We start from the raw sequence: 18,939 nt of genomic DNA, 5'->3' as shown, positions 1-18,939 counted from the left end.
ACTTGAGTTATTGTTGGCATCCTATCAGCTTGAACCACTCTGGTCATCCTCCTCCACTCAAAGAATAGTACCCATGCTCGTGTTCTTACTGTATTACATAACTTGGTTTCATTCTTATAGCCACAACTCATCATCTGTTATTTAATGTAATCTCTTCCTCAGTGTTTAACTTGCCTTGACTTGAGATTGTGATCAATAAACATGCGTCAGAGTTTGTTTTTTTTTTAATTCATCCTCATTTTAAAGTATTTATCAATAATGCAGAGAAACTTATACAAGCAGAAAAGTAATGCATAAATGTTTCAATTTGACAAAACTCAGGTGTTTCAATTTAAAGCCTTACTGTTCATATATCTTTACATAACTGAAAATTGCTGCTTGCAGCTTTTGTGTAGCTCGCTGGTGGATTGGCTTTATCTGTCGAGTCTGGACAGATACAAGCAGAGGTTATTGGCCGGTATTAGCTAACATGTTCTTGATAGTAGATAGTAGAAAGAAAGTGCAGTAAAAGAGATTAGAGGCTCAAAATGCATTGCTTACTTGTCTGCAGCACATGTAGCAGAGTAACATTGCAGCTGAACAAACAGTGGCGTGGTGTCAGCTGTGGTCTTCAAGTCGCCAACTCTAAGAATAAATTCAGAGTTATTTACCAACCCCTTTAATCCCTTTCCCTTTTTAACAACTCTAGCATATCAGCTGTTATATGAGTATAAAAATCTTTTGGTCCTTTAAAAGTAGTCAGTCTGGTCTGGGTTTAGTTCCATAACTCTTAAGTAGCATTATTACGTTCCTAACAAGTCCTCCACAATAAAAGACTAAATTTCTTGTGAGTTACTCCATTTCAGAATAACACATCAAAACTCACTTGATTAAAAAAAGTCTCCATTTATACTTTTACTCTTAATAGTAGGAGACGATTGTGGTGCCATTCAATAAAAAGCAAATCTGAGTTTGGAGAAGAAGTAGGTAATGACTGGTGTTCCCAGCCAGTTGGCTGGCCAATCAAGCACAGTATTAACATGGTCAGCAAACCATTTCATAGCAGTTTTGGCACAGTGGGCAGGTGCTAAGTCCTGCTGGAAAAGGAAATCAGCATCTCCATAAAGCTTATAAGCAGATGGAAGTGGATGAAGCGTGCTGAAAAGATTCTGCTACACGCCTGCATGGACTCTGGATTCAAGCATCACGGATCAACCAGACATGGAATGATCACAGACCCCAGGATCTTGATTTACTAATTAAATGAAAAACTCACTTTAATCTAAAATGACGACTTTGGACCACTGAGCATCAGTCCAGTTTCTTTTTTCCTTAGCCCAGATCATCGGCGTAATTTTGTGCTGAACATTGGGGGGGGGGGGGGGGGGGGGGGGGGGGGGGTGTCAAGACCCCTGTCTAAATAAATAAATAAATAAATCTGGGTAAATTCCCAGATGATTAAACATGCAACTATTTTGCTGGTAATACCTGAAATGAGTAAAGAAAATCAACAGCCTACTTATGCAAGATAATTCATAATTTTATTGGGGGGGTTATATTGGTTGGGTCTGATTATTGGTGGGGTCTGTTTCAGTTACAGCTGTTTCCTAAAGACATCTGCTGATAGTGGCTCCTGAAGCACTGATGGCAACATCAGTCCATTCCTTGTGAAGCACTCCCAGGTTCTTGAATGGACTTTTCCTGACAGTCTTCACGAGGCTACTGTCATCCCTGTTTCTTGTGCACCTTTTCCTAACACGCCGTTTCTTTCCACTGATGTTTCGATACAGCACAAACAGTGAGCCTTTTCAGGAGCCACCTTCTGTGGCTCACTCTCCTCGTGGACGGTGTTAATGATCGTGATCTGGGCAACAGTCAGTTCAACAGTCTTCCCCATGATTGTGTTGCATGCACTGAACTCGACCAAGAGATAAGCAATATTTATAATTAATATTCTAGGAGTCTGGATTTCTAATTTTCACGAGCTAAAAGCCAGAATCACAAAAACGCTTTGAAATTGTTGTCTTAGTGTGCCTTAAATACAGAATATTTGCAGGATTACCTCTTTGAATTAAAATGAAAAAGAAAACATTTTCACAATATTCAGCTTTTTTTTATAGGTGCACTAGATATATAGATGGTGTACAGTCAGTTTTATTCATAGTATGTACTAAGGAGGGTGTTAATTGCTTCACAAATGAGTAAGATCTCAAATGACTGATTAAAGCATTTATTCATGTATTCAAAAATACTAGGAGGATCTTGTATTTAAAATATGCAGACACACAAGAAGAGGCATGAAAACGGTTTCCATGGAGCACATAATATAAAACATTTGTTATTAATTCAGCTGGGGTTAGTCTACACTTCTGTCTTGTGCTGTTGTGCTGTCGTCACTCGAGTGCTGATTATCTGGAAGACAAAAGAAAAGAAATACTAGGTCTACCTTTGAGGGATTTTAGATGGTGTGATGATTCTGTGCAGTTTATTTTTCCTTACAGTTGACTTTGGCTTAATGTTTTTCTTATTACCCCAAAGATGTGCTCGCAGCTCACTTGTTAACACAGGAGAAGTTTGAAAATATCCATCTGAACAAGCTGGTAAATTTCTTCTGAATAATCCCCTTTGTTAATTATTTACAGTTTTCCTTCTTAAAGAAAAAAAAAGAAAAAGAAAACATGAACATGAATCTTTCTCAGCCCCCTTTCTCCTCCGCACCTTTCACTTCATCCTCCTCGGCGCTCTCCTGACCGGTCAACGGGGCGTCCGCTTCCTGAGATGCACTTCTCTCTCCCTCCCATAGGACGGAAGCGTTGTTCTGGCTGGAGCGTAACCGCTGGCGTGGATTTGTCTTCTGGTCGCCGGGACTAAAAGACTGTGAAACTCCCGAGCCTGCTCTGGCCAATCCCAACCCCCAGCCGTGACGGGATCCCAGTTTACGACGGCCCCCGGAGCCAGCGCGCGTAGCTGGTGCGCCGGGAAGAGAGACCTCGGGTTCTGTCTGGGATGCAGATTTTCTCAGGGGAGAAGGAGAGACCGGAGCACTGCGAGGGTCTGGAACTGTATGAGAAGGATTCATAAACTATTATAAAGGAAACCTTAAACAAAATATAAGTTCACTGTTGCAGTTGATAATTTTATCGTTAATCATTCATTCAGAAATATTCATGTACAGGATCCTCTGCATTTGTGTTTAGCCAGATGAGCCCATTTACAGCACAAAGATAGAAGGTAGAATTTTTCTTTTCCAGTGCCAAAGCAGTTTCAGGGACTCAGGACAAATATAGGTTCGAGAAAAAAAAGAAAAGAAAAGATAACTGTGGCTCAGGTGGTTGGCCTGTATTGCCATTAATGGCGAGGTTATTAGTTTGATTCTTTCCCTCCTCATGTCTAAGTGTCCTTGAGCCACACATTAAGCCTGTACAATCGGCAGCACTGCCAGCCATCAATCCATGAGTGTGAGACCGACAAGTGATGTGAACCTCTTTGGTTTGATGCAGCAGAAAAGCAGAGAAAAATCAGTTCCTAACCCTTCATTTGAAACATTTATTTAGCAATTATCAAGCCACTATATTACATGTATAAACAACTAAATGTGCATGCTCTATAGCAGGCATTCGTGGCATATATGTAAAATATTGTATTCATTTGAAATGTCAACATGTAATGTCAACATGTAATGTCAACATGCCGATAATTGCAGAGCAGAATTTATTAAATCCTCCTGTTCAACATTTAACATCAACCGTATGCAAACAGATAACGGCTGGTTTATAAAATATTACATAACACGTTCATTAACAACAATAACATTATTAATGATGTATGATTTTACACTAATAAAATATAGCATCATAACACATTTTGGAATTATTGATTTTAAACACTTAGATGTGTGCTCATGCCTATTTCCAGCTACATTCGTGTCTATTCTAAGCTGTTTGTTACGTGTTTTTATGCACTACTAATAAATACTTAACAGTGCCGCCGAGAACTCGAGCACATTTTCGGCACTAACAATAACAATGAAAATGCATCATTTAGGACATTAGGCTGAAAAAATGCTGCATCTTATCTTGTTCAGACTGGAGTCTTTTTTTTTGTTTTGTTTTCCTATTCTATTTTCTATTGAAATGGAAGTGTGTCTAAAATAGCATATCTCTCTTGTTATATGTATATATTCTTAGGAATTGAAATGCGAGGTGTGATAAGAACGATATCACCAACAAGTTATAATGAGCACTTTCCAATATTGCCTAGAACTTTAAGTTTTCTTAAAAGCAGGGGTTAAAGTCGGCAAGAGTGCATTCTGACACCTTCATAAATCAGTAATTAAATGTGATAGACAGTTTAATACAAAATACTATAAATCAAGTTAATTTTTCATGCTTCGTCTAGCTGATGCTGTGGAGACAGTTAAGTACCGCCTGTATACATCATCTTTTTTTCCTCTCTTTTCTTCGCTGTCTTGCATCCACGCTACAGATGTTAACAAAGCTGTTTGTCCCAGTATTTCAGCATCTAGTGCTTCTAAAGAGAGAAGCGAGCATAAACAGACTAACCTTTTTCTTGAAATGGCAGGTATTCAAAGAGCTCAACTAGTAAAATCCAAAACACCACTTGAGCTGTGCAGTGTGGTGCACAATGGACCTGATAGCTAGAGTTGTTGTACTTCTCAGGGGGAAGAAAAATATCAGCTTTCTTCTCTGAGACAGAGAAGGTTAGACAAAGATGTAAGAAAGACAAGACAGGAGAGGAAGATGAGAGATCATTTTTAAAGGTAAGGACAGCTCTGCAAGTCTTTTCCATCTTTTGGCTGCTTCCTTTAAAGGATCATCTGCTGCCATCGCACCCTGTCCCTAGCATCCTCCTCTGTCACACCAACCCTCTTGCATGTCCTTCACTACATCCATGAACCTCAGAGGAGGTGGAGGTGTTTATGCAAACCAATTAAGTGATGATAATTTCATGTTAGTTTAAGTTTAAGTTTAAGCTGGACAGTAGTTTGCAGAGTTGGGGAAGACTGATGTCCAAGGTGACATTTACTTTACATCCTGACTAGCATCAGAGACGTTACCTGAGAGATGAGGCACTGAAACAATTCAGAATTTAAATTTATTTAAATCATATATATATTTTTTTTATACACACTGACCATCAATTTGAAAGTTAGTTAATTTATATAATGCTTCAAAATAAGTGCGTCCAAGGAGGAGTCTATTGGGAGTCATCAGTTTGAATTTAAGCTGATGATGTTCTTTAGTAACAATTTCACTATTATAGTGGGTTAGTGTTGGAAAGCAGCCACGGTGCTACTTTAAAATCTGCTTATATACTGTAGAAATGTAGTTGGCTAAATCCACAGAGAGCAGTAAACCTCAGAGAAGCAGCAGCAAAGGTCAGCTGATCACAGCTTGTACACAAAAAACAAATCTATCAGAGCTCATAGTAAAAGTTAGTTGACTTTGACTCTGCTGCACTGCTATACTGAAGCTTAGGGTTCCCCCACCTGCCAAATACACCTGTTTAAAAGCATAAATGATATAATAAAATATTCCTTTCTAGATAATCTAATGCACCTTTTTTTAACAAAAGAGCTTAGCATTGATACAAGCCTGATCATTGCAAGCAAGAATACTACTCCAAATCCAACCTGTCATGTTAAACAGCTGTGAATCAGTTAAATGTTTGTGGTAAACGTCACCCCAAACATATTAAACAGGAAGCAGTTTTGAGAAATGTCTTAGCTGGCTCTTCACTTCAGGGAGTTTTTCTGCTTTTCTCTGCTTGTTGTGAAGATGAAAGATCAAGACTCGAGTTTAAGAAATCCAGGGGTTTACAGAAAACACACTGCGAGGGAAATAAAAATTAAGTGAGAGACAATGTTGGTATGTCAGAAAGAGAGAAAACACATCAAGAATGCAGGTTGAGGATTAAATCCCGGCTTTGAAAGCGTCTGCAGAGAGTTGTCTTTTTGACTCTCAGTCAGTAAATGCATAAAAAGCGAATGAAGCCTCACGAATCTCTTTCCTTTCAACATGTGGTTAGCAGAGAAAGCCAGCCTCTGTGAGTCTTGGCACTCTATGGGGAGAGATCTAAGGAGAAGAGAGTGGTATCAATGCCGACCACACTTGGTAGTCATGAGATGATTTGTATGCATGCCTGCAGGCTCGCTTGATGGGCTGAGCATGTGAGCATATCTTTGTGAAAACCAGTCAGCTGCTGTTTGTGTGTTTGTCGTTGTGCAGGAAGGGCAGGCGGGGTATAGTGAGCTTGGTTCTGTGGGTGTGTGTGAGATCTCACCAGGCTGAGGTGCGTGTGTGTCTGATGTAAATTCAGCGCTGTCGGCCAGGTTTTCCACGCTGCCCGCGGCGGTGAAGAGGGCGCGTCCCTCTCTTCCTCCTCCTCCTCCCCGGGGTTTGATTAGCTTCTTCATCCTATCTGCAATCCAGTTAGATTTCCTACGAGGACACAAGGGAAAGGGACCATTTACAAAGAGATGAGCTATGGGAGTGTTTGTGTCTGCATGCACTGCACACCCTGATTTTTCCAGAAACAATGGGAGGAAGCCAAGTGTCAGGGGTTTCATCTTGTTCACAAAATGCTTTTTGTGCCATGTATCGTTTATGCGCCAGGATTTCACCTGTGCAACTGGAAACGCTATAATTAAAATGTCACCACCATAAAAAGGTGTAAAAGGTACAGGAAGAGAATGGTCAGCTGTCAACATGTCTGGATGCCAAAATCCAAAATCCACCCCTGTATTCTTCTTCATTGGTTTTTAACTGACACATTTACTATCAGATATGTTATCCATCTCAAGTTAGTGTTTTATTTCCCTGTAGTGATGGATTTTGTGATAAAAGGGTTTATCAGAATCATGCAACATAACACGGCAACACTTTAAAAATGTATACTTTAACAATATCAAATGGATCTTCACAAAACACTTGGCTCGCCACACACTTAATAAACAGTCAATGTAAAACAATCCAGTGCAGCTACTCTGCAACTAAGTCTAATTTTCTGCAATGTTCTGTTTTTGTTGGCACTGTGAGATGATCTGTGATACGGTCCGTCTGGAGACAACTATCAGAAGACGGTACGCTGTGTCAAAGGAAAAGACACGATCAGCAACAACATTCAGACAGACTGTGGTCCTTATACGATGCTCAGCAGGTACAAGTGTGCCAAGAAGATATCTCCCAAACCATTACATCACCACTAGATGTAGAACTATTGGAACCAGGACGGATCCATGGTTTCATGTTGTTTACACGTGAAAGTAAATGGTAAATGGACTTGTTCTTATACAGCGCTTTTCTACTCTGTCTGAGCACTCAAAGCGCTCTATACAACTAATTCATTCACCCAATCACACCCATTCACACAAGCACTTTTTTCTGACCTAAGTGCTAAGTAGTCTACCATTCACACACATTCACACTCCGATGGATGCATCGGAGAGCAACATGGGGTTAGTATCTTGCCCATTTGGCATGCTGACTGGAGCAGCCTAGGATCGAACCACCGACCTTCTGGTTAGTGGCTGACCTGCTCTGCCACCTGAGCTACAGCCAAAGTCACGGCAGAAACTGACTCCTCAGTCCAGGCAACGTTTTCCAGTCTTCTATTGTCCAGTTTTGGTGAGCCCGAGTAAACTGTAGCCTCATTTTTCTGTTCTACTTTCTGTTTTACTTAAAAAAGTGTTTTTAAGTGTACATTCATGCACATAAATTAAGAGGATAAAAATATTAAAGTAGTGGAGTTTCCATATTTGTAATGAGGTAAACAAACAGTGGCTGAACTCTCCCTAATAAAGTGTACGAATCCAGTTTGTATTACGGCTTCCTTAAACTTAAACTACAAGTTTACAAAATGTGAATTTACTTAGGTTTAGTCTTTATTTCAGGGAACAGTTGAGAATTTAAAGTCAGTGTTTACTCTCCTTTAACTCTTTTTTTTTGTCTCCGCTACCTCCTGAGGGATCTCTCAGGCTCTTTCACTGCAACTTTCTCTGCTGTGTTTGCCGGCTAATCACTAACGGTGCCCATCTTTTTTGTGTCTGGTGGGAATCTGACCTACACCTATCACATCCAACAGCTTCAACTGCCTTTCTACATGAAATCAATATCACTCCCTCCTGTATTATATAATGCACGTGTGTAATTAACAAATACATTAGCAGCTTGGTGTATTGTACATGTAAACAAATTTATATAACGTACTTGGCCTTGCTGGCTGGGGATGGCATGTTGGGCTCGAGGACTCTGTACTGATCCATAATCTTCTCCACCAACTTCTGCTTCTCCCGTCGGAGCTCGCTCAGCTTCTCCCTGAAGGAAAACACACGAAGCATCAGAACAAAGCAGCTGAGAGGAAGCGGGAGGAAAATTTACACATCGTCGTGCATGCATTATCGGTGCAAGTTAATAGGATTATTCTGGTAGTGTGCACGAACGTGGCTGTTGGTGTGCGATTTAACCAACGCCTAAAATCCTCTTGTGAGTAATGGAGACTTCTGGAGCTCGTTTCTTTTTTTTTTTTAACAAGCACATCAGATGCGAGACTGTGTGTTGATGTTATTGCGACCCTGTTGAGCTGCGATGTGCTCAAGTATGAATCTGCTGGAAAAAACAGCTTATCTTCTCAAATCAGTCTCAAAAGCAGGAGTAATAGATGGAAACATTTAGTCCAGCATCAAGGTATCGGGACAGTTTTAGCCTCCCAGTGTTCACGGTGCTGTTGATTCAATCACTTCTTTAGCCCACCACTTTTTTCCAGACTGAAATTTTTCAACAGCTATTACAGAAATTAGAATTCAGTTACAAAAAATATTACTGTGTGCTGTAACAAAGCTACACTGATTTAAGGCGAATTGTGTCATGCAAAGCTTTATGATTATCTACTTCATTTGTTTACCTGTGCTTCTTCCTCAGAATTTGTATTACGACTACAGTATTAAAAGTATTAACTAAGATCGAGACTCTTGAAGGAGGTTTTAATTCATTTTATGAAAGCTTCTCAGTCATCTTTACGTGTTTTCTCACTCGATTCAAAACATTTCCTCCTGCACTCGTTTGAAGGGAGAACATCGTTTGACTACTGCACTGGCTCTCAAATACTTTGCACACCCTTTCAAAGTAAAGTATTTCAGGTGAGCAGAAAACAAATCAGTTAAGTGCGATGAGTCTTAAAAACCACTGCTCAGAGGTATGCATCAATTTTTTTTTTTCATTTGAACACATCTGGACTTTTCACATGGACGAATATGTAACCTGAATTTTGAAAAATGATTTGCAATGCAGGGCAGCACGGTGGCACGGTGGTTAGCACTGTTGCCGCACAGAAAGAAGGTCCTGCGTTCAATTCCACCTGATGGTGGAATTGAACGCGTGGAGTTTGCATGTTCTCCCCGTGTTTGCGTGGGTTCCCTCCAGGTACTCCGGCTTCCTCCCACTGTCCAAAGACATGCAACTTGTGGGGATAGGTTAATTGGATAATCCAAATTGCCACTAGGTGTGAATGTGCGAGTGAATGTGAGTGAGAATGGTTGTCTGTCTCTGTGTGTTGGCTCTGCGACAGACTGGCGACCTGTCCAGGGTGTACCCCTGTACCCTATGACAGCTGGGATAGGCTCCAGCGCCCCCCGCGACTCTGAAAAGGATAAGCGGAAGCGAATGGATGGATGGATTTGCAATTGGCAGCAGGTCTGTAATATGATTGGATGTAAAAATAGTTTTTCTCCAGAGTTTCTCAAAAGCAAAGATGGGCAGAGATTCACCAGTCTGTAAAAAAATCCATCATCAAATTATGGAACAATTTCAGAATAATGTTCCACATTGTAAAATTGTGATGACTTTTAACATCTCATCATCTACAGTACATGGAAGATCATCAAAAGAGAGAATCTGGAGAAATCTCTGTGTACAGGTGACAAGGTCCAAAATCATGTCTGTGATCTTTGGACCCTGAGCTGGAAGTCACTGCATGGGCTCAGGAACACTTTTGGAAATTGCTGTCTGTGAATAAATAGGTGCCATCCCCAAATGCAAGTTAAAGCTCCATCACGAAAGAAGAAGTCATGTGTGAATTCTGAATCACTGCTTTGGGCAAAAGTTCATTTAAAATGGACTGAGGCCAAATGGGAAACTGTTCTGTGGTCTGGCTTGTTATCAGCACTCAATTCAAAAACCTGCATCCGTGATGGTCTGCGGGGACATTAGTGTCTTTAAAATACTTCAAAATACTTGCATACTTCAGAAAGACAGTGCTGCGGCGTGGCTGAAGAGAACTGAAAACATTGGGAGCTTCATGAAACACAAAATACAACAGAGAAGATCCAGGACTGTTGAGTAGCTAGAATCATACATCAGACAATATGGGACAACATTCCTCCCCCAAAATCCAGCAGCTGGTCTCCTCAGCTTCCAGATGTTACGCACTGCTGTCAGAAGAAGACAGGATGCTACCGTCTGCTATCAAATTCAAAATGACCATATTTTTTCCTAGACTTGTGCATTTTCTCAGTTTAAACATTTGATATGTTTTCAGTGTTCTGCTGTAAATAAAATATGAGATTTGCAGCTCATTCTGTTCTTTATTTACTTAAAACAGCATCCAAACCAAAGAGCCTTGCAACTTTTAGATCAACTTCATCCAAGTACTATTACTCTAAAATTAAATACAAAATAATAATAATAATAATAATAATAATAATAATAATAATAATAAAATTCTATTAGAATTTCATTTGTAATCATTGGTATAGTCATATTTGATCAAGGCTACAGTCAAACCTTTTGGAATAAAACACCGAAGGTCTGAAGGACACCTCTGCTTTTCCAGTTTGATGCCACTTTAATCTTTACAAAATAACAAAATTGGTGGGGTCACTCGACGGGTCAAAACTGCTGAGTTTTTAAACTGAAGGGGTGAACATTCACCAGCAAACAGCTGCTTTTAACAACACTAACATCCATTCAGGCTCATATTTCGGGCCACCTGGTGAATATAGATTCATGTGTTTCTTCTTCTCCCTTTTAACTCGCTCTCTAACTTCTGAGGGAAATATCTTTCAGCAGCTTTTCAGCAGCTAAACACGCCTGTCAAGACAGCTATCTCAGTTGTTTTTATCTTGTGCACTCTGCCTCAGTCCCAAGCCATTTCTCATTTCCCCCAGGCCCATGCATTTCGTAGGAACTTTCCAGGCCTGCCATTCTCCATCTACCAGATATTCGCAGACTTTCCACACCGGTCAAATCCACCCGACTCCTACATCCACCTGCTCCTGGGTCACCACTAGAATATATATACCAGTCTGCTTCCCCCAGTTTTCTGTTTGTTGTTTTGCAACATAACCCCCTGAAATGGATCCTGTTCCCATACCACACATGATCTTTTCACAGCTACACATTTTCCGATCGGCTGGCAGGTGATACCTTGCCTTTTTTTGCCTTGCCTTTGTTTACTTGTCTGGTCTGTGTTCCTGCTGCTAAATTGTAAGACGCAGCCAATTTCAGTAAAATCCTGGATACATACCACACAGCGGGTTTTAGAGGGGTTTGTTTTTTTAGAAAATACTTGCCTCTCGATGATTTCACCATTAAACAAAGGGGGAAACGGATATTAAATCCTTCCACTGAGCCGAGAGGAGCTGAAACATCTGATGACGCTGTTTGTCACAAAAACACATTTTATATGCAAGTAAATACCTGACAAACTGTTTTAGTCATCATAGAAAAAGACTATCGTTTCAATCTGCAGTAATTTATATATTTATTTCTAATGTCTCTTTTATATCAAAAGAAGTTGGTTAAAAAAAAAAGCTTTTATGTTGCCTCTGAAGGGAATAGGTTATCTTTAAACGTCTGCTTCTTCCCATCTTTTCACTTATTCTAAAATCCTTTTTGGTCATTTCAAATCAGGTTGTTTATATTTTCATTGAATCGCTGTTCCTTTTACTTTCATATTTTTTTTTATTGTACTGCTCCAATGTCATCATTTACTCAGTGAGCAACTAATAATAATAATAATAATACATTTTATTTGAGGGCGCCTTTCAGTACCCAAGGTCACCTTACAAAAAACACAATTAATAAAAGGAACAGTAGTCATAAAATACATAAAATAAGTTAAAACTAGCTTTGTTTAATTTATATTTTTATTCAAATGTTATGCTACGTACTGTTCCATATATGCAGTTAAGTCCACACATTTTCGTATTTTGCCTCTGTACATGAACACGGTGGATTTTAAATCAAACAGTCAATGTGTGATTGAAGTGGAAACTTTCAGCTTGAATTCAAGGGGTTTAACTAAAGTATTTCATTAACTGTGTGGAAATTACAGACATTTTTTAATACAAAGTCCCAACTCAACATGTTACTGGACAATTAATTGGCACGCAGTTTCATGGCCAGGTGAGGCCTCTTCTCTTGTTACTCCATAACAGATTAAGCAAGTAAATGATCTGGAAGTTATTTTAAGTGAACCTGCATTTGGTCTCTTTTCACTGGAATGCTCAATATGAGGGCCAACGAGATGTCTATATAAGTGAGGAAGGCCATCGCTCATTACTAGGTTAAAAAACAAAATAAACCAATTAAAGATTGCTAAAACTTTGGACTACAAGAATGTAGTGGCTGAAAGGTCTGAAAAGCCACCACAGAAGTTGTCCTTCTACAGTTGAGATGACAGAAAACATCTGAAAGAGCCCAAATAGATCTTTAAAAAGTCTTTAGACAAACCAAGATTAACTTGTACCCGAATGATGGGAAAGAAAAGTATGGAGAACGAGAGACACAGCTCATGATCCAAAGCACACCACATCGTCTGTCAAACATAGTCGAGGAGATGTTTTAGCACGGGCATGAATAGCTGCCAGTGGAAACAGATCACTACCGTCTACTGATGATGTGACTGCTGTGAGACTCGGCAGGTTGAATTCTTGAGCGTACGGGGCTCTACTCTCTGCTCAGAGTCAGAGAAATGAGATGAGCTTAACAGCGCAAATGGATGAGAGTTTCTCAAGGGAAAGCAAAGGGATACTCTTCAATGGCCAAGTGAATCATCTGATCTCAACCCAACAGAGCATGCCTTTAGTTATTAAATACAAAAGTGAATGCACAGAGAACAACAAACAATCCACGGCTTCTAGACTTTAGGGAGTCACTGACCGCAAAGGATAAATAAATAAATTATAAAGGGATAGATGTTTTACATGTGTGCAGCAACTTTAGGCTGGCTAAAGCAGCTTAAACAGGTATCAGCTGAGCCATCACCTGACCTGGTCTGGAGATCAGCGACAACAATGCTACACTAAAATATTTTATATCATTTTGTATAACGTACAACATCCACTTTTTTATTGCCCTGTACTGACACACTGCTACGTAATAACTTAAAGTATTAACGCCACACACTTTGGCTCAGTAAAAGAGAATGAAACTATCACCAGAAATGCTTTGCATGACATATTTTTGGTCTCTTTTCACTGGAATGCTCATAAGCACATATTTTTATGTGCTTATGTTTGTGAAAGTGATATTAAAAAAACAGCAACATTAAAACAAAACCTTCTCAGCAAAATACTACTTACACTGTGTGCCTGTTAGGCTTTACTGTGCTCACTGTTTGGGGGGTTTTTAGCCTTTATTGACACAGAAAAGCTCAGAAAGAGAACAAGGGGGAAGTCACGCGGCAAATGGCCTCGGGGAGGATTCAAACCCAGTGCCTCTGTGACAGCCTTAGAGTGTACCTTAGCGCTTGTTTAACCTGGTGAACTATACGAGTGCCCCGGTGCTCTTACTGTTAATTCCAGTTGCTTTGAAAGTTGGATACAACAATTTCTATAGAGCCCTTCACTTCTTCCATCACACACACACTGAAATCTGGTCTGTCCTGTAATTAGGTTGTAAATGTAATGTGATTTCTTTCTGCTTCATGAAAATTGTGTTGATTTTGGAAGGAAAACAACCTAAACTGATTTCTGTGAGTTTGCAAAGTGCATGGCTTTTTAACATTCACTTGTAAGAGCTGTTATGAGATGATGCAGACCTCGCGTGGCAGGGCGATGAACCAAAATATGCCGTGAAATGTTAACAACGAAATCTGTGCCCGAGATTTAACGAAAAAGGCTGAAAAAAGTCATCTTTTCACACACACAAGCCTGAACTGAAGGCACAAAAAGATGTAATTTGCAAGAAGTTTGGTTCATTAGACTTAAAGACTAAAGCCAACTCTGCATGCTCACTATTAGTTCAGGATTATTCTCAAAGCAGTCTATTAGTCATTCAAAAGGAAGACTACTGAGGGCCACTGGAGTGTGAAATTGTTGTCTTTGCAGTCTCAAACATTTATAGAAGTGCTTTTATGTGCTTGATATGAATACAAACTATGTTACAGCCTACAAACTTAAACAATAGCAGTAAACAAAATGCATTCACTGCAACTTATTACATGAAGTTAACTCCATTAATAAGGTCAAACTTCTTCAGTGCACCTCTGCTTTCATTACTGCAAAGCTCCCATACCCTGAAAATACATTTTATGTGTTTTTTACATTAACTTTTTAAAAAAAACATAAATTTAACAGATTTTAATGTTTGTTTCACTACAGTTTTTTTTTTTTTTGGTACCATGCTTATATACGTGACATGAATTTAACACTCTGCGTTTTCTGTTTTCTGAAAATCTCGTAAACACAATAAATCAATAAACATGCTATCCAAGATTTTCTAATGTATACAATAGATGTATCTACTAGAAGGCTGAGGGGTAGCCAGTATTTTTAACATGTGTGAATGTAGAGACATCACAGCTAAGTGGTGCGGGCCCAAACCTCGAGCGTGTTAGTGATTTTCACTCATAGTTTACAAGCTGTTTTTTTTTTATCTCTTAATGTGTTTCGGTGCAAATCCACTCAGCTGCATTTCTGTTAGCTTTTTACATCCGTTTGGTTCCCTTCGACTTTGCCGGATTCACTGTTAATCCTTTCTAGATACACTCTTACTATCCACTTCATTAGTTACACCTTGCTAGCACTGTTTTGGACCCTTTCAGAACTGCCTTAATTCTTTGTGGTGCAAATTTAACAAGGCGCTCAGAAGATTTCTGAGTTTTTGGTCAATACTGATGTGATAGCATCACACAGTTACTGCAGATTTATCGGCTGAACAGCTATATTTTCAGTTTTTGGACCATTCTCTGTAAACCCCGCAGACCCTTGACCCTTGAGCAGTCTGTGAAATACTCAGACCAGACCGTCTGGCACCAACACTCATTCTACATTTGAAGTCAATTAAAGCGCCTAATAAAGGTGATGGTGCCTAAAGAACTGGCCATTGAGTGTGTGAGTATATACTTACTGGTATTCCCTTTGCTGTGAATAATGCTGGTCACGGCGCTCCAGGCTCTGCTCCAGTAAGGCACGATTCTCCCTCAAAAGACTCTGATTCTGCTCTGCTAAGTGTCGATTCTCTTCCTCCATGTTCCCCTTCAGCTGGGTCAACAACTGTACACAAGACCATAAATGCGATCAAGAATAAATAGCTTGACAAGAACAGAATATACTACTTGTTCTGCAAAAGTAAGCATGCCTAATGATATAAACTATGTGTGAGGATGTGTGACAGACAGAAAGGTACGGACAGTGCTTTGTTAGTCATACGGTTCATAAACACAGTGAAACTGACAAAATGCATCTAACTAGATCATTAAAAATGAAACACATTTTCATAGCTTATTGTTTTAATGCATGTATAACATTCTTACAAAGTCTCTGCCGGGACTTTTGTGTTGAAATCTGGTAGCTTGCAATGAATGACAGAACTCCTACAAACCGCCATTAACCAAAACAAAGGTGTATCATCCAAATGCAGGTCTGAACTTTGTAATTAATAATTAATAACATTACTATCATGCCAGATTCGCTCTACATAACAGCCTGCCAGTCCCAGTTACTGTTGCAGCAGCCAAATCTGAACAGAGTCAGCAGAATAGTCAAAAAGCACAATCCCACTCCCTTTAGTGCCAGAGTCAGTGCACACTGTGGGCCTGATCAATTAACTACGGAAGCGTAGAGCTGCCACCCAGGCAAAAGAAAAATACAAGTGTATCACGTTCGTACAATATAATATTTATATTGTACGAACATGATAATTATGTTGTACGAACGTGATAATTATGTATATTGTAATAACGTGATATTATGTTGTTCAAACGTGAAAAGTATATTGTACAAACATGATAGTATATTGTACAAACAGGAAAAGTATCTTGTTAGAACAATAAACCTTTCACGTTATAACGTGATACACTTGTATTTTTCTTTTGCCTGGGTGGCAGCTCTACGCTTCCGTAATTAACAAGAGTTTACATTGTAGGAATAAGAAAATAATAATGTCAAGACTGTCACTCTCATCAGTTTGACTACTGAGCATACCTTTGCCAAGCTTATCCCTTATTAAGATTAGCAGAATGGCTGATTTACCAGTGTGCGAATAAAACTGAGGATAAGACAATAACGATAATGATTATCTGCCTTACTGCAACTGTGCACAAGATTTCTGTTATTTCCAGTTTAGTTTATTTGGACTATATTATAGTTTTAATACAAATATGTCTTCACAACGGGGTACATATCTACTGGCAAGATCAAAAGATAATGCAGACACTTTTAATTCTTACACCGTGTCATCATTTAACAAAAACTACGTTAAAATGCCGAACTTGTGCACGAAAAATAAGTACACGCCTACTGCTTCCATAGGAACGCTGGGTCCTACCGAGAAGGAAAGACATCAGCATTGATCTAAGGGAATCAACTGTTGGTCAATCTGTGAATCTGTGATGGGTTATGAGCAGTGTTGGGAAGGTTACTTTTAAAATGTATTCTATTACAGAATACAGAATACATGCCCCAAAATGTATTCTGTAACGTATTCTGTTACGTTACTCAATAAGAGTAACATATTCTGAATACTTTGGATTACTTAATATATTATCATGCTGTTTACAACTACATGAATGTACTATTGCTGTGATTTATTACTGTTACTGAAGGTCCGCGGCTCCGAACTGTAGTAAAGGGACCTCTGGCTAATACGGTGGGTTCTGTGTCGGGCTCGTAGCCGAAAACTAGCTTTACTTTGTTGTCTGGGTCAACTTTGCTAGCGAGAGACAGAGAGAGGCGTTGAAAGGCTGCTGCAACGGAACTTATTGTTTTTGGAGGAAAACACGAACACGGTGTACAGTCGAGTCTTAATAGCTTACTTACAACTGGGCTTGTCAGGCACTCTTCTTGGCTGCAGTGGTTATTATTATATTTACATGCTTCCAGCTCCCGTTTTTGCTCAACAACAGCTCATACTTTTCCTTTTTCTCCCTCCCTCGCGCTCACAGACACATAACGTGTATGGCAGTCCATTCTCCCTGCAGCACGGACTACACTGCCTATGATGCTACATTCTTTAGAGCTATACCGGTAGCATTCTGCCTATTAGCTTAGCACAACAACAACAAAAAGGCCTCTCTCACCCAGGAAACACGCAGAGAGAGAGCGTCACCCTGTAACCATGGCAACCGTAACAAAGCCACCTGGAACAACAGAACGTAGCTGTCAAACAAAACCCAAATAGGCCTGACCCGCCACAATATGAAACAGGAAAGTACCGCCATGTAATCCATTTATTTCAACAAAGTAACTGTATTCTAAATACCACCTTTTTAAACAGTAACTGTAACGGAATACAGTTACTCATATTTTGTATTTTAAATACGTAACGGCGGCACATGTATTCCGTTACTCCCCAACACTGGTTATGAGGCCATTGACACATGACAAGTCCATTAATCTATAGTTAAACGAGTATTCACAAATCTTCCCAGGAGTGAACAATCCAGCAAAGTCACCCCAAGATCAGGTAATGCAATGCTCACAGAAACTACAAAAACCCCTGAGAGGTTCATGACAGCACAATTTAAAAAAAAAAAGAATAACTGTTTGAAATGTCAACAGGGAAAAGCACTTTCTATCTAAAAAAAAAAGATGGCAGCACGACTCAGGTTTGCAGAGTTGCATCTGAACAAACCACAAGACGTCTGGAGCATGTTTGTGGAGACATTTGTCTGCAACACCAAAAAACCAAACACATCATATCAGCACAAGCACCTCATACCCACTGTTAAGCACAGTGGTAGAGGAGTGATGATTTGGTCTCGTTATGCAGCATCAGTACCAGGGCACCTCGTAAACTCTTCTACAGCCCAATGTGAGGCCTTCTTTCCAACAGCTAGAGCTTGGAGCAAATTGGGTAATGCAGCAGTATAACGATCCCAAGCACAGCAGCTAATCTACAACAGAATGGCCGAAGAATAAAATAATCAAGGTGTTGCAATGACCCAGCCAAAGTCTAGCCCTCAATCTGACTGAAATCCTGTGGTGGTAAACAATTACTTCACTTATTCCCGCTAAAGGTGATTTCACAAGCTACTGAATCATAGGGTGTACTTGGTTTTTCACACACTGCTTCTTCATTTTAGCTTAGCTTTTGTCAAATAAATATAGTAACAACGGCATCTGTGCCATAGTGATTAGATTGAAATCATTTTGGAACCTGATAAAAAGAGAACATTTTTTATGTCCTGATATGTAAAACCTTGAAAGAAGGTATACTTTATTTTTTTTACCATGTCTGATATATTCTCTGACATGTATCATATATCTCTGTGTCGGCAAGGATTAATTATTTAATCAAGCATTTTTGAAAAACATTTCCAGCCTTTTGAAAAGATCAGTATAGTAACAGTACGATGCCACCAGAATAAAGATGTACCGGAATGTAACAGGTGAGTGTTTTCAGTCTTACAGAATTCGGTACTGAGTGCTCTGAATCAATAAAAAAGGCGAAGAAGAAGAACCTTTTGTAAGAGCGTGGGTGTGGGTCAGCTGCCCCCCTT

General features: G+C 39.6%; 1 protein-coding gene across 2 annotated transcripts in view; it reads right to left on the bottom strand.

Annotated features, from left to right (window-relative positions):
• Positions 1-1,373: 1,373 nt before the first annotated feature.
• Positions 1,374-18,939, bottom strand: part of ccdc88b (coiled-coil and HOOK domain protein 88B) — a 64,308-nt gene continuing 46,742 nt past the window's right edge. For both annotated transcript variants that reach the window (XM_085172394.1, XM_085172400.1), the window contains 5 exons: positions 15,348-15,493; positions 8,208-8,315; positions 6,283-6,440; positions 2,698-3,039; positions 1,374-2,391 (listed from right to left, as the gene is read on the bottom strand). In XM_085172394.1, coding sequence (XP_085028520.1) covers positions 2,336-2,391; positions 2,698-3,039; positions 6,283-6,440; positions 8,208-8,315; positions 15,348-15,493 — 810 coding nt within the window. In that variant the 3' untranslated portion in view covers positions 1,374-2,335. The remainder of the gene's footprint in view (positions 2,392-2,697; positions 3,040-6,282; positions 6,441-8,207; positions 8,316-15,347; positions 15,494-18,939) is intronic.

The sequence above is a fragment of the Neolamprologus multifasciatus genome, chromosome 2, assembly GCF_963576455.1.
Source record: "Neolamprologus multifasciatus chromosome 2, fNeoMul1.2, whole genome shotgun sequence".
In the NCBI taxonomy this organism is placed as follows: domain Eukaryota; kingdom Metazoa; phylum Chordata; class Actinopteri; order Cichliformes; family Cichlidae; genus Neolamprologus; species Neolamprologus multifasciatus.
Note: the sequence above shows the minus strand (reverse complement) of the source record. Positions and strands in the feature narration are given on the sequence as shown.